Below are 13663 nucleotides of genomic sequence, written 5' to 3' on the forward strand. Positions count from 1 at the left end.
CTAAGTTAGTGTCTGGCTCTATCATTTAATCCTTGTCAGTGCTGAGGAGGAGGTGCACTCGTCAGAGCTGTAGTTGACCCAAGGCACTTTGTTTCTTTGCATAAGAAACCTCTAACCTCAGAGATGAGAAAAGCCTATCAATGTCATTCCTTAACTTCCAAATAGAGTCAGGACATCCAATGCAAAAAAAAACAAATACCTCCAAAAATTCATAAGTCCTGAAAGAGAGTACCACATCTTTCCAAATGTGTAATATACAGGTAGCAAAAAAGATGGGATGAGATAAATCAGTGTCTTTGTATAATATTAAACTTTCTCAATGAACATTTCATAATTTCAAATACATCTTATCTTTAGTGTGCAAATTACTCTGATATTTATTTTAGTGGTGAATGTTTTTTGAATGTTATTTCTATAGAAAGTATGCATCTCATGCAACTGACTGATTTCTAATAGAAGAAAAATAGATGGGAATCATTTAAGCCTGGATATTGAAATATTGGGAGGGGGGAACCATTGGTTAGCATGCTTAAAGAAACATCTTTGTTTCAGAGGTAAAATATAAGTTTTTAAGTATAGTCTCATCTTCTCTCTGTCTCTCACACACACATACTTTACACCTGGGAGTAAAGGGAGTTACATGGGGAGGGTGGTAGTGAGGGACAAAGTAGATGTCATCTTTCTCATGCTTGTCTTTCAGATGGAACCCCACTGAGCTGGTGGGTTGGAAGAACCAATGAAACACACACTTACTGGGGAGGTTCTCTGCCTGATGCTCAAAAGTGTACTTGTGGATTAGAGGGGAACTGCATTGATTCTCAGTATTACTGCAACTGTGATGCTGGCCGGAATGAATGGTGATTTCCATATGATTTCCCTGCACAAAAATGTGGTTTTTATTCTTTAATTATGCATAGTTAATTAAATGTCAGACAAGCTGATACAATAAGGTAACTAGATTAAAGTATGTTCAAGCAAGCTGAAATACAAGTTTTGATGAAATATGATCAGTTAATCTAAGGATTAAATTTTATGACCAAAGATTTACTAGTTCATTGTGAATACTATATAATGTGTTTTTTATTTTTCCTAAAATAGAAACAGCTGGTAAGTTTTCCACTCACTGGAAATCAAATATCATTCTCTGGGAAGTTTAGTTTAGTTACCTAGGATTCATGTGGCAATTCAAAAAGCAAATTCCTCCAAATCTTTGTCTTAAATTGATTTGGGATATAATGCTGCATATTCTATCATTCTTTTAGAAATTAACATTAATATTAACACAATAAACTCTGAGAGGTCCTGCATAAAAGGACTGTTTATTTTGTAGAAGCAACAATTTCCCACATTCATTGACATCATCTTTAGTGCAATAGCAAAGCTTCAAGCACCAAGTGTTCTATCGACCACACTTTGAAACAACTAACATAGAATTTCAGGAGTTTGAAAGTTATATTGTATGCTTTCCTTTGAGCAGAAAAACATTTCTCATGTAGATTGCAGTGCCTCTTTTTCAGAAGTTCTTTTTGAGGTTATTCTTGAAATGCATATTGGTTTTCTTTTAATTTGTAATATGTAAATGTTTTCAATCTTTGGGTTTATGTCAGCAACTTAAAAAGCATTGTCATAAAACAACTAGATCATGTAGAGTACATGCTTTAGAAAAAAACTTAAGCCAGGCACTGTGGCTCACACCTGTAATCACAGCACTTTGGGGAGGCCAAGGCGGGTGGATCACCTGAGGTCAGGAGGTTGAGAACAGTCTGGCCACTGCGGCAAAACCCCGTCTCCACTGAAAATACAAAAATTAGCTGGGTGTGGCGGTGTGTGCCTGTAGTCCCAGCTACTCAGGCTGAGACAGGAGAATTGCTTAACCCGGGAGGTGGAGGTTGCAGTGAGCCGATATCACGCCACTGCACTCCAGCCTGGGTGACAGAGCAAGACTCCACCTCAAAAAAAATCCAAGTGTCAATCCAGGTGTCAGTATAATTGGTTTGGACGTAAAATAGCTAATCTAAGCAGTAATTTGATTCCTGAAAATTGAGTTGATTCTTTGGCCTACATGGTAATCCACTTATTTATTTGGCATAAAAAGTCTACTTTGCATCACTTTAAACAATATTGTGAAATTGGGAAAACTCACTTTAATCTACTGGAGCTTTCTATAGAATACATACTATACATTTACATGGATATTATTTTTAATCTTCCTCAAGTTCAGAATTACAAAATGATATAGATTTATGAGACACTCTTTTTCAATATTTTGATGTACAATCCTAATATAACTTTCTGTTACTTAAAAATGAATGCAGTTTTAGTGCAGTGAGTAACAGTAACAGATCTGATCCATAGTTTCAAATCTAGCCACCGGTAAGTTTCAGGTGTGAAATAATTTCCCATCAGTTAAAATGGTTTTGTACAATATTTTGTATGATGTACATTTTAAAGTGTCTGGTATGATAATGTGATGATGTGTGTTAGCTTTGGACTCTGTAATGAGACAAACAGCCACCTTCAAATCTTTTGACGGACATCTTTAACAATCCTAGAAATTTTCATTTTCTCCATTCCACAAGGGGCTCCTGCCTGTGAGGGCTCCAGCCCTCCAGCTCCTGCCTGTGCAGAAGACCTCCAGCTCATTGGTCTGTTCCCACCCCCATTCTCTACAGGTCAGAGAGGAGAGCATTGGCAGGTTATTGCAAGAAAGACAGAATGGCATATATGCTAGTGGCTTTATAACTTAGTTAGAATAACGTTAACCGTTTTGTTTTGTTTTTGTTTTGAGACGGAGTCTCGCTCTGTCACCCAGGCAGGAGTGCAGTGGCGCGATCTCGACTCACTGCAACCTGCGCCTCCCGAATTCAAGCGATTCTCCTGCCTCAGCCTCCCGAGTAGCTGGGATTACACCCGCGCGCCACGCCCGGCTAATTTTTGTATTTTTAGTAGAGACGGGGTTTCACTATTGGCCAGACTGGTCAACTGTTTTTTTGTTACAGAACCTTCTGTTAATTATTAAGTGCACACTTTATTGTAGACTTCACATATGCTTAGGGCAGTAACCAGAGGAACGTATCACTTGGAGCCACCTGTGTTGAGTGACCCTCCCATGAACTGAGTTTGAGGAGAGGGGTGGGAGAAACTGAGTTGGGTGCAGGTCCTCTGATACCCTTAGCCATGTCACTTCAGCACTGTAAACGGCTGCACTGGTGTGACTGAAGACCTGGGCTTTCATTTGGAAAAAAATTTAGGAGAGAAGCAGGTTTTAAAAATTAACTCCCCTCCTACATTCAGAAGGGAGCATTGTGGAGTTATTTGCTTTTTGACCTTATTTTATTTACTTTGCAGCTTCCAGTAGACAGGTCTATCCAACAGTAAGACCATAAGCATTCTCAAATCCTATCCCAACTCTTGCCGACTATGTTTTGTAAATGTGGGGGTGTGTATGGGGGTGGGGGGGTGGGAAATTACAATTTCTATTTTAATTTTTCAAATAAAATTTATTTTTCAGTTTATAAAAATGGAATTTACCAGTCTCATAAAATGAAAAGATTTATAATTGTAATAATTTAGATTAAGGTGTAGACATAAGAACCTAAATCTTAGTCTTTATTACTTCTTTTCTATTACTGAAGTGCCTGGTAAGGTTTTCCTGGTGGAAAGTTTATGATAAAAATAGTATTCGGGAATGAAAGTAAAGTGAAAGCTATTTTAAGTCTCTTCAGCATATGTCTGCTAATGGAGCCAGTAGTATTGTTAGTATAAACACCATTTTTCCATAAGTTGTCCCTGTAATCAGCAACTCATCTAAAGCATATTACTTAAAAAAAAAGTTTATGATCAGACAGTTCCTCAGGCACAGTAAGAATAGTCTATCAAATAACTATAACATGCCAATGATTTATTATAAAAACAAATATATTTAAAAGGCATTATAATGATTTAAAATATTGAACTATGCTGCAAGTCAATATATGTGTATAAATCTATAGTGGACTGTGTTCAAATAGACCAATATATTTATATTCTCTGAAATATACATATAACATATAATTCAACTGTCTGCAAAAAGCCACAAGTTGTTTGGCTAATATAATGATGACACATGTAATTGTAATATTATTTTACTTAAGAATTTAAATAGGACTTTTCTGTGATTATCTTAGAGTCTTTAAAAATAACCACAAACAAAAAGCATAAAAGAAGATGGTTTAAATGCATACAAGTGTACAAATAATCATAATAAATATGAGTAAACTCTGTTTATTTAAAAACCAGACATTAGATTTTATCATATTGGATTTTTAAAGAAGCTATAGTTTGATTACAAAAGATAAAATATAAGCACTCAGTGAAGTTGAAACTAAAAGAATGGAAAATGTTTACCAAGTAAATACAAATGAAAAGAAAGCAGATATAGCTGTGTTATATCAGAAAAAGACAAAAAGCATTGTTTTTTTTTGTTTGTTTGTTTTTGTTTTGTTTTGTTTTGAGACGGAGTGTTGCTCTGTCGCCCAGGCTGGAGTGCAGTGGCCGGATCTCAGCTCACTGCAAGCTCCGCCTTCCGGGTTTACGCCATTCTCCTGCCTCAGCCTCCCGAGTAGCTGGGACTACAGGTGCCCGCCACCTCGCCCGGCTAGTTTTTTGTATTTTTTAGTAGAGACGGGGTTTCACCGTGTTAGCCAGGATGGTCTTGATCTCCTGACCTCGTGATCCGCCCGCCTCAGCCTCCCAAAGTGCTGGGATTACAGGCTTGAGCCACCGCGCCCGGCCCCAAAAAGCATTGTTAAGGGTAAACTTGAACTCTAATGCTGAGATAAACACACTAGAAAGAACTCACTACACTTGTGTACGTCATCAGATTGTTTAAAATATATAAAGAAGTGGCAGGGTGCGGTGGCTCATGCCTGTAATGCCAGCACTTTGGGAGGCTGAGGCGGGCGGATCACGAGGTCAGAAGATAGAGACCATCCTGGCTAACACAGGTGAAATCCCATCTCTACTAAAAATACAAAAAAAAAATTAGCCGGGCATGGTGGCGGGCACCTGTAGTCCCAGCTACTCGGGAGGCTGAGGCAGGAGAATGGTGTGAACCCAGAAGGCGGAGCTTGCAGTAAGCTGAGATCACACCACTGCACTCCAGCCTGGGTAACAGAGCGAGACTCCATCTCAAAAAAAAAAAAAAAGAAAGTGTGTATGTGTATATATATATATGTACTTCTTTATATATATACACACTTTATATATATACTAATATATATTACTTCTTTATATATGTGTGTGTATATATACATACATATATGTGTGTGTATATATATATAAAAAAATAAAGAAGTAACAAATATGCAAAGGCAGAGTGACACCCAAAACAGTGGAATAATTTAACATAACATTTTTGGGAATGAGTAAGTGAAGCAGGTAAGAATATTTTAATATTATAATTAACAAACTTGATGTAGCAGCCATATATCATTTAGTAAAGAAAAATTATTATTATTATTATATTATTATTTTTTTTTTTTGAGACGGAGTCTCGCTCTGTTCCCCTGGCTGGAGTGCAGTGGCGCGATCTCGGCTCACTGCAAGCTCCGCCTCCCGGGTTCCTGCCATTCTCCTGCCTCAGCCTCCCAAGTAGCTGGGACTACAGGCGCCCGCCACTGCGCCCGGCTAATTTTTTTGTATTTTTAGTAGAGACGGGGTTTCACCATGGTCTCGAACTCCTGACCTTGTGATCCGCCCGCCTCGGCCTCCCAAAGTGCTGGGATTACAGGCGTGAGCCACCGCGCCCGGCCAAGAAAAATTATTTTTTATAGAATATTATACATTATTGTTGAGTAGGTACAAAAAATTTTGCAAACGTATGGAATCCACAAATTTTACAGAATTGTCATGATGCAAACTATATTCTTAATTGTAATCAATAACAAATATATAATTTTTTAAAGTTCATTCATGTGTCAGTTAAAGACACAAGAGGAAATAAAATACATGTAAGTGATCAAAAATTTGGAAAAGAAACAAACCTGGCAGATATTGTAGATAACATGATTGCCTACATAGAAAATCCAAAATAATAGAAAGAAATATCAGGAAAAATAAGAGTTCAGTAAGTTTGCTGAATTTATGGTCAGTCAGTATTGAGGAATTACTTGAATTTCTATAGAATCATAAAATAATTACCATTACACACCTAGAAAAATTTAATTTGCAGTATTAACAAAAATGTAAAGTTCTGTGGAATAACTGCAGTACTTTTATGGAAAAAATTACAAAACTTATTCAAGAGAATTAAGGACAGCCAAATGAATGGATTGACTCACTACTGTCGTGAATAGTATGACTCAGTATCTTAAAGCAGTAGTTCTCAATTAGGGGTGATTTTGACCCTTAGGGGACATTTGGCATTGTCTGAAGACATTTTTTGTCATCACACAGAGAGGAAGGTTGTTTATATTGGTATCTATTAATTAGAAGTCAGGGTGCTGCTAAACATCCTACAGTGCACAGGACAGCCCGCCATAACAAAAAATAATTAGCCCAAAATATCAGTAATGCTGCTGTTGAGATACCCTTTTTTAAAGTTGACATTCTCCTCAGATTAGTCTGTAATTTTAACAAAATTCCAAAAAAATGCCAAGTGTTCTACTTGTGTGGATTGCAACAACCTGGTTTTAAAATTCATATGGAAATTAAGGATGAAAGGGTAAGCAAGATAATTTTTAAGATGAAAAATAAGGTGAAGAAACTAGTTAATGTTATCTGTCAAGACATACTGTATTGCTGTAGTAATTAATGCAGATTGAATTGGCCAGAAGATAGGCAATTAAACAGAAATTGAGAATCTGGAAATTTTTTCAGTGGGTTAGGTGTGGATCATAATGATTTTATTATTGCTGATCTACTCTCCCAAAATAATCATTAACAGTTGGGCACAGTGGCTCACACCTGTAATCCCAGCACTTTGGGAGACCAAGGCAGGTGGATCACGAGGTCAGGAGTTCGAGACCAGCCTGACCAACATGGTGAAACCCTGTCTCTACTAAAAATACAAAAATTAGCTGAGCGTAGTGGCGCATGCCTGTAATCCCAGCTACTCAGGAGGCTGAGGCAGGAGAATCACTTGAACCCAGGGGGGTGGAGGTTGCAGTGAGCCGAGATCACACCACTGCACTCCAGCCTGGGCAACAGAGTGAGACTCTGTCTCAAAAAACCAAAAAAAAAAAGTTAAAAGTTGACTCAACATTTCTCCCTTTTAGCTTTCTTTGCAACCTCCTAAATTTATGGCTCTACTTTACCTTAAATAAAGTTCCCTGGCAAATAGGTAGTAGCTTTTAAAAGTTTCCACATTTCCTAGGAAAGTACAATTTCCAGAACCATAGGAATTTTTAATAAATAAAATTTTTAATAAAATATAAAAGCAAAAAGTCTTTGAAAGTTCTCTAACTGAATTTTTAATACTGCTGCAAGAGATGATGGTACTATGAATGCAGTATTCCCAAGTGTAGACTATAATATAAGCTTTAGAAAATAATAGGGAGAAAAGAAGAAAAATGAGATATCCCTATTAATTAGGAAGTTGTGAGGAAGTCTGATCACTATGACAAATCCTGAGTATTCTATTTTGATCTCCAAAGGTTCGGAATCTGCCTGTAACAATAAGAAACTGGTGAAAAACACTGGCCATCTTTATGCTCAGACTGAAAACACCAAACTTTCCAAAACAACTGAAAAAACAAGACTTTATTTTAGTATCTGCCCTAATTAAACTGAAATGCACTGTGGATTTCACTTACACATTCTCAGTATTTTGCACAGTCAGTATTAAAAATGGAATGAAAGTTGCAGCTCATGTAAAGTAGATCTTTTAAAATTCAAGCATCCTCCATAAATAACTAATAAAATCGCATTTTCTCTACTAGACTATCTTGCTAAAATGATGATCACAGAAGTTGAAATGGTAATTTTTAATGGCTACCACATTAATAAAAAATTTCCTAGACCTACCTCATTCAGCAGGAGACATATTTCTAGCTCGTCTGCCATCAATCAGTCCACTCTAAAGCTGAATGATGATGCCTTTAGAGAATCCATATTCTGTGCTTTGCATAAAAATGAATAACAGAATCTTAACTAGGTAAGGCATGGGGTTTTAGTCCAAATTTTAGAAATAAGCTCTCTTTACCATTAAGTGGATTTTTTCAGGGAATAATCTTAAATAATATAGCCATTTTATTTTAGTTTTATCTTTTCCAATTTGAAACTTTGATACATAAAGTCTTTTATAGAAGAAGTTGATTAATGGGCACAAAAGTCCAGTTAAATAAAAGAAGTTCTAGTATTTGATAGAACTAGGGAAATGATAGTTAACCATAATTTATTGGATATTTCAAAATAGCTAGAGGAGGATTGTAATGTTCCCACCACAAAGGATAAATGCTCAAAGTGATGGGCATCCCAGTGACCCTGATTTGATCATTATGCATTGTATTCTGGTATCGAAATAGCGCATGTGCCCCCAATATATGTACAACTCTGGCATGCCAATTTAATTTTTTTAATTCAGAAAGCCTTATTTTGAAAATACAAAAGTGTTGCAATGATGAAATATCAGTTATTGTGATCTTTTGCCACAAAGGCATAGAAAAGAAGGTTTGGGAACTAGGCAATTTAAAAAATACAGTATTTACTAGATTCTGTAGTTTCTGTATCGTAATGAGTAACTGGACTAAGAGTGTTTTGTCTGTAAATCAGAATATACATGCAGTTGAGACATATATGTAGTAAAATATAACCAAAAGTATATAAATATAAGCATTTTATTATATATGCATATATGCAATATTTATTATTGGCCAAGTATTTATTACATATACATTTATATACATATATATAATAAAATACTTTTGCAAGAGTAGACCAATGTCTTTTTTTTGGCCAGAGACAAATTTAGTGGCATAGCTAAGACCAGGACCCCAGGTTCTCCTGGGGGATTCTGCAGGTCTCTTTGTATTGGACCCAGACATGGGCATTTATTTTCCCAGTCACATAATTAATACTCATGGTATTCAGTAGGCTGTGTGCTTTCAGAAGGCAGAGACTATATCTTTTACTCTGTGTCCTCAATTCCCAGGAAGATGCCTGTTCAACAAAAAGTAAAAGCACTAAGTGTTTGGGGTTTCTTGTTATTTGTTGTTTTGTAATTTTTGAGACAGGGTCTCACTTTGTCACCCAGGCTGGAATGCAGTGGTGCAAACATGGCTCACTACAGCCTCTACCTCCCAGGCTCAAGAGATCCTCCCACCTCAGCCTCCCATGTACCTGGGACTACAGGTGTGCACCATCACACCCAGCTAATTTTTGTATTTTTTTGTAGAGATGGGGCTTACTATGTTGCCCAGGCTGGTTTCGAACTCCAGAGCTCAAGCAGTCTGCCCACCTCAGTCTCCCAAAGTATTGGGATTACAGGCGTGAGCCACTGCGCCCAGCCTGTGTTTGTTGCCTGAACTACTGGGAGCAGCGTTTCACAGACCACTTTCACACTCATTAGTCCATGTATTACTTATAAGGGTATTGTATGTATTTGGTTTTGAATCTGTGGGATTCATTTTCCATTTACAAAGTTAACAAGGAAAGAAATACCCAGCAATCATAAAAGGACTTTAAAAAAGTGATAAATTGATATTCTGCAAAATGAACATCTAAATCCAGTGTTACTATTTGTATTTGTAATGAATAATCATTTAGATATTATTCTAAGACAATTTTAGAAGGGAAGTTATATGCTTAATGATCTTGCAAATATTAATATAATATTATCCCATGCTTACAAAATGACCACCCTTCTTGATTTGTCCCCTTTATTCTCTGTAATCATTTAGATCAGGAATTGGCAAACGGGTCGGGAAGTGATAACCTCTTGCTTTGGGTGAAAGCCAGACCACTAGTCTATTTTTGCATGGCAGTGAGCTAAGAATATTTTCTTTACATTTTTAAAAGGTTGAAAAATAAAAAGAAGACTATTTTATGGCATATAAAACTTGTATGAAATTCAAATTTCATGTCCATAAATTTTTACTGCAGCCCAGCCATGCCTATCTCTGTCTGTGGCTGCTTTCACACTTTGGTGGCAGAGTTGGGTAGTTGCTGTGAGAAGCCGCATGGCCTGCTGAGCTAAGATAGCTTACTGTATGTTCCTTTATACAAAATGTTTGCCCATCCCTGATTTAGACTCATGGTAGTCTCTGTGCTCTCAAAATATTGAAAATGTTAAGTATTCTGTTAAGCTCTATGATGTTGGTTTCAAATTGTGATAAGAGATCAGAGTTAATTTTGCCTGTATGTTAATGAGAATAATTTTAAGAGTTTCGGTTGTTGTTTTTTAGGGCCAGTGACACAATAGTCCTTTCCCAAAAGGAGCACCTGCCAGTCACTCAGATTGTGATGATGGACGCAGGCCAACCGCATTCCGAAGCAGCTTATACACTGGGGCCGCTGCTCTGCCACGGAGACAGTAAGTAGTGGCAAGAAAAAGCTTTCTTTTCATGATAACATTTTTTTTGGTTATAAAGGGGTAGACAGATGCCCTTATTCTCACCAAATAGAAAATAGTGGCAGTAGCAGGACCGGGGTGAATATCAGGAAAGCACACATACCATAAAGGCACAGTCAGTACTGAAGATCTGTGTTTCCTTACTGAAGCATTAGTTTATAGAGACTCAATCATCTTTGTTTTAACTTATTACTTGGTTGGCTGGATTTATTATCAATTTATTGTATTTCTTCTAAAACAATCACGAGATGAAGTATTTTCTGAATGCTAAGGGATATTTATTCATTGCCCTTATACTCTGCAGACCAACTGTAGTGGTAGGAAATTATTGGATCACATGCTCTGTTTTCTGACATCTGTACATACTGTTTTACATCACATGGCACTGAGTGTGTATTAACCTCTTTCCTGCAGCATTTTCATTCATGGGTGGCTTCCATGGATGGCCACGTCCTCCCTCCCCCACCTCAGTGGCACTATGAGCTCAGGGTTCTTTCACACCTGTAGGATCTACCTACTGCCTAGCACATGAACCACAACTAAGCTAGGAAAAATCTTCTTTCCTTGAGAAAAATCGTAATAGTGTTTCGTATCTACTAGCATCATACATTGCCATGGAGAAGTCTGAGACTGAATGTATTTTTATTTCCTGCTCTACCTCAATGTGTGGAGGCTACTGCTGAGAGAGGTAGTTCAACAAGGAGCCTGAGCATCTCTGTACGTTCCTGCCAAGTGTGCCAGACGATGTGGCATCTCCATCCCCTAATACCAAGCAGTTTCTGTAGCCAGTCATGTAGGCAGCTAAGTAGTTCATAGAGAACACAGCATCACTATCAATGTGTACTCACTCCCCAGAGAGGAGGGGCACTGGCTTGTCTGCTGCTTGATCAGGGAGTCCCGGACCCTTATCCGGGGGTTCCTCGTCTGAGATGCAGACCTACCCACTGTGTGTGTAGCATCCACCTGGGCCGATGAATCATGTCGTCCTGTGAAATTTGGAGATGAGGGGAACCAGTGCAAATATTCTGATGCTCATGCTGCATACTGTGCTGTGAGCAATAAAATTCTTTAACTCTGACCCAGAAATTTTGTGTTTTCTATCAGCATCCATTAATCTGTGGCAAGCTAGTAGGGTGATATTTCAGACTCTTCACAGCTCTTGACAGATATGTTATCCTTCTGTCAAAAACTTATCTGGAATATGCCTTAGTGTTAATTATTCTGTTAATTTTTTCCAAAATGAAATATGCTTATTTTGACCAAAACATTCTGTTCTCTTTTAAGAAAAAAAGGTTTTTATTATGCTTTGAATACTTTGTTTCATTTCTTGGATTCTCTGCATCTGGGACTGTTGACTTATTTTCTTTGCCTGCCCCCCCCGTCCCCATACATTTTTTCTGTTTCTTCCAATGGCTTTTATCTCTTTGTCCTTCTCCTATGCATTCAATGTGTTTATCCTAAGCTTTTTCCCAATGTCAGTAATTTGTTATCAGCTGTGTTCTCTATTTCTAGATATTTCCAATTTATCTGTTACCTCTGTGATTTTGTTTGGGTCTTTGATTTTTTTCCTTAAAAATCATCTTTTATTTTTAAATTATCTCATATTTTAGCTCTTATTTTACTGAATTGGTTTTTATATTATTCCCATACTGTGAAACTTGTATGAAATTTTTCTTTCCTTGTGTTCTCTCTTAATTTCCTTCTTCCCTCCCATTCAGATGGCTCCTTCCTTCCTCCCTCCCTCCCTCCTTCTTTCCCTCCCTCCCTCCCTGTTTCCATCCCTTCCTCCCTCCCATTCAGTCTGGCTTTTTCCCTCCCTCCCTCCCTCCCTCCTTCCCTCCCTTCCTTCCTTCCTTCCTTCCCCACTCCCTCCCTCTCTTTTCTCTTTCTTTCTTTTTCTTTCTTTTCTTTCTTCCTTTCCTTTCTTTCTTTCTTTCTCTTCCTTTCTTTCTTAGTATGTTTACACTGTTTCTGTGCTTTTTTAAACATTGTTTATACTTGTAGTGTAAGTCTACACTACAGGTCCGTCTAGCAGGTCTGTCCACACATTTAATTCATTTATATGTAATAGAGTTGAATTCTTCTCGATATTCATCTCTTCACAATCAGACACATACTTCTTGTCCTTTCTGAACTGTAATAGCAGGACTAGAGTTGGTCATCCTATCAATATTTTTTCCCATAATGTAAGAGCTCAAGTTGGTGAGGGAGGGATCTGTTGAGTTGTATCTGATTTACTGGCCATTGTTTGTGCTGTTTTATCTTCAAGAATTATTAAATGTCCTGTGCCAGGCATCACAGTGCAGCACGGAGGGCATATCCATAGGCTTCAGATGCCTCCCACAGTTCAGTAATAACCCCTGGAAATTTGTAGCTTTTTCCCCTGCGTATTGATACTCTGACATCAAACACTGGCTTGTTGGTACTCTGTACTTCTAAAAAACATTTTCTAGATTATTTTCTCTCTGGAAATTTACCTCAGCCCTTCATTTCTCTCCAACTGTGGCTGTATTTGTGAGACTCTTCAGGATATGTCATTCACCCTCAGTATATATCCTACTTTCAGCAAGACTTCTGAAAGTATGGAGAAGAGCAAGTGTGATATTTGAAATATTCCCTTCTCACTTTGGGAGGCTGAGGTGGGAGGATTGCTTGAGCCTAGGAGTTCAAGACAAGCCTGGACAAAATGGTGAGAGACCCCCTCTCTTACAAAAGAAAACTAAAAATTAGCTGGGCATGGTGGCCTGTAGTCCCAGCAACTAGGAAGGCTTAGGTGAGATGATCTCTTGAGCTCAGGAATGTGAGGTGGCAGTGAGCTGTGATCATGCCACTGCACTCCAGCCTGGGTGACAAAGTGAGACCTCATCTCTAAAATAAATAAACTAATTAATTAATGAAGAAAGAAAGAAAAAGAAAATATTCCCTTCTGTAAAACTTGTAGCTTCTTCTTCCTTTCTCTTTTCCTTTCCTTATCTTCATCTCTGTTATTCTTTAATGTAACATTTATTGATTCTTTTCTCTTCTTTTGGGGCAGCTGGGACTAGGGGATCTGCAGGGATGGGGTCAAGGAAATGACCACTGGGTTAGAAGCTTGGTTCCACACTGGGGAATGAG

The 13663-nt window shown here is 37.7% G+C and overlaps 1 protein-coding gene across 2 annotated transcripts in view; it reads left to right on the top strand.

The window, feature by feature from the left end:
• LOC112607927 (contactin-associated protein-like 3) overlaps window positions 1-13663 on the top strand; it is a 236635-nt gene that overhangs the window by 192658 nt on the left and 30314 nt on the right. For both annotated transcript variants that reach the window (XM_025359296.1, XM_025359295.1), the window contains exons 14-15: window positions 701-857; window positions 10383-10510. In XM_025359296.1, coding sequence (XP_025215081.1) covers window positions 701-857; window positions 10383-10510 — 285 coding nt within the window. The remainder of the gene's footprint in view (window positions 1-700; window positions 858-10382; window positions 10511-13663) is intronic.

This window comes from Theropithecus gelada, chromosome 15 (assembly GCF_003255815.1).
Source record: "Theropithecus gelada isolate Dixy chromosome 15, Tgel_1.0, whole genome shotgun sequence".
NCBI lineage: Eukaryota > Metazoa > Chordata > Mammalia > Primates > Cercopithecidae > Theropithecus > Theropithecus gelada.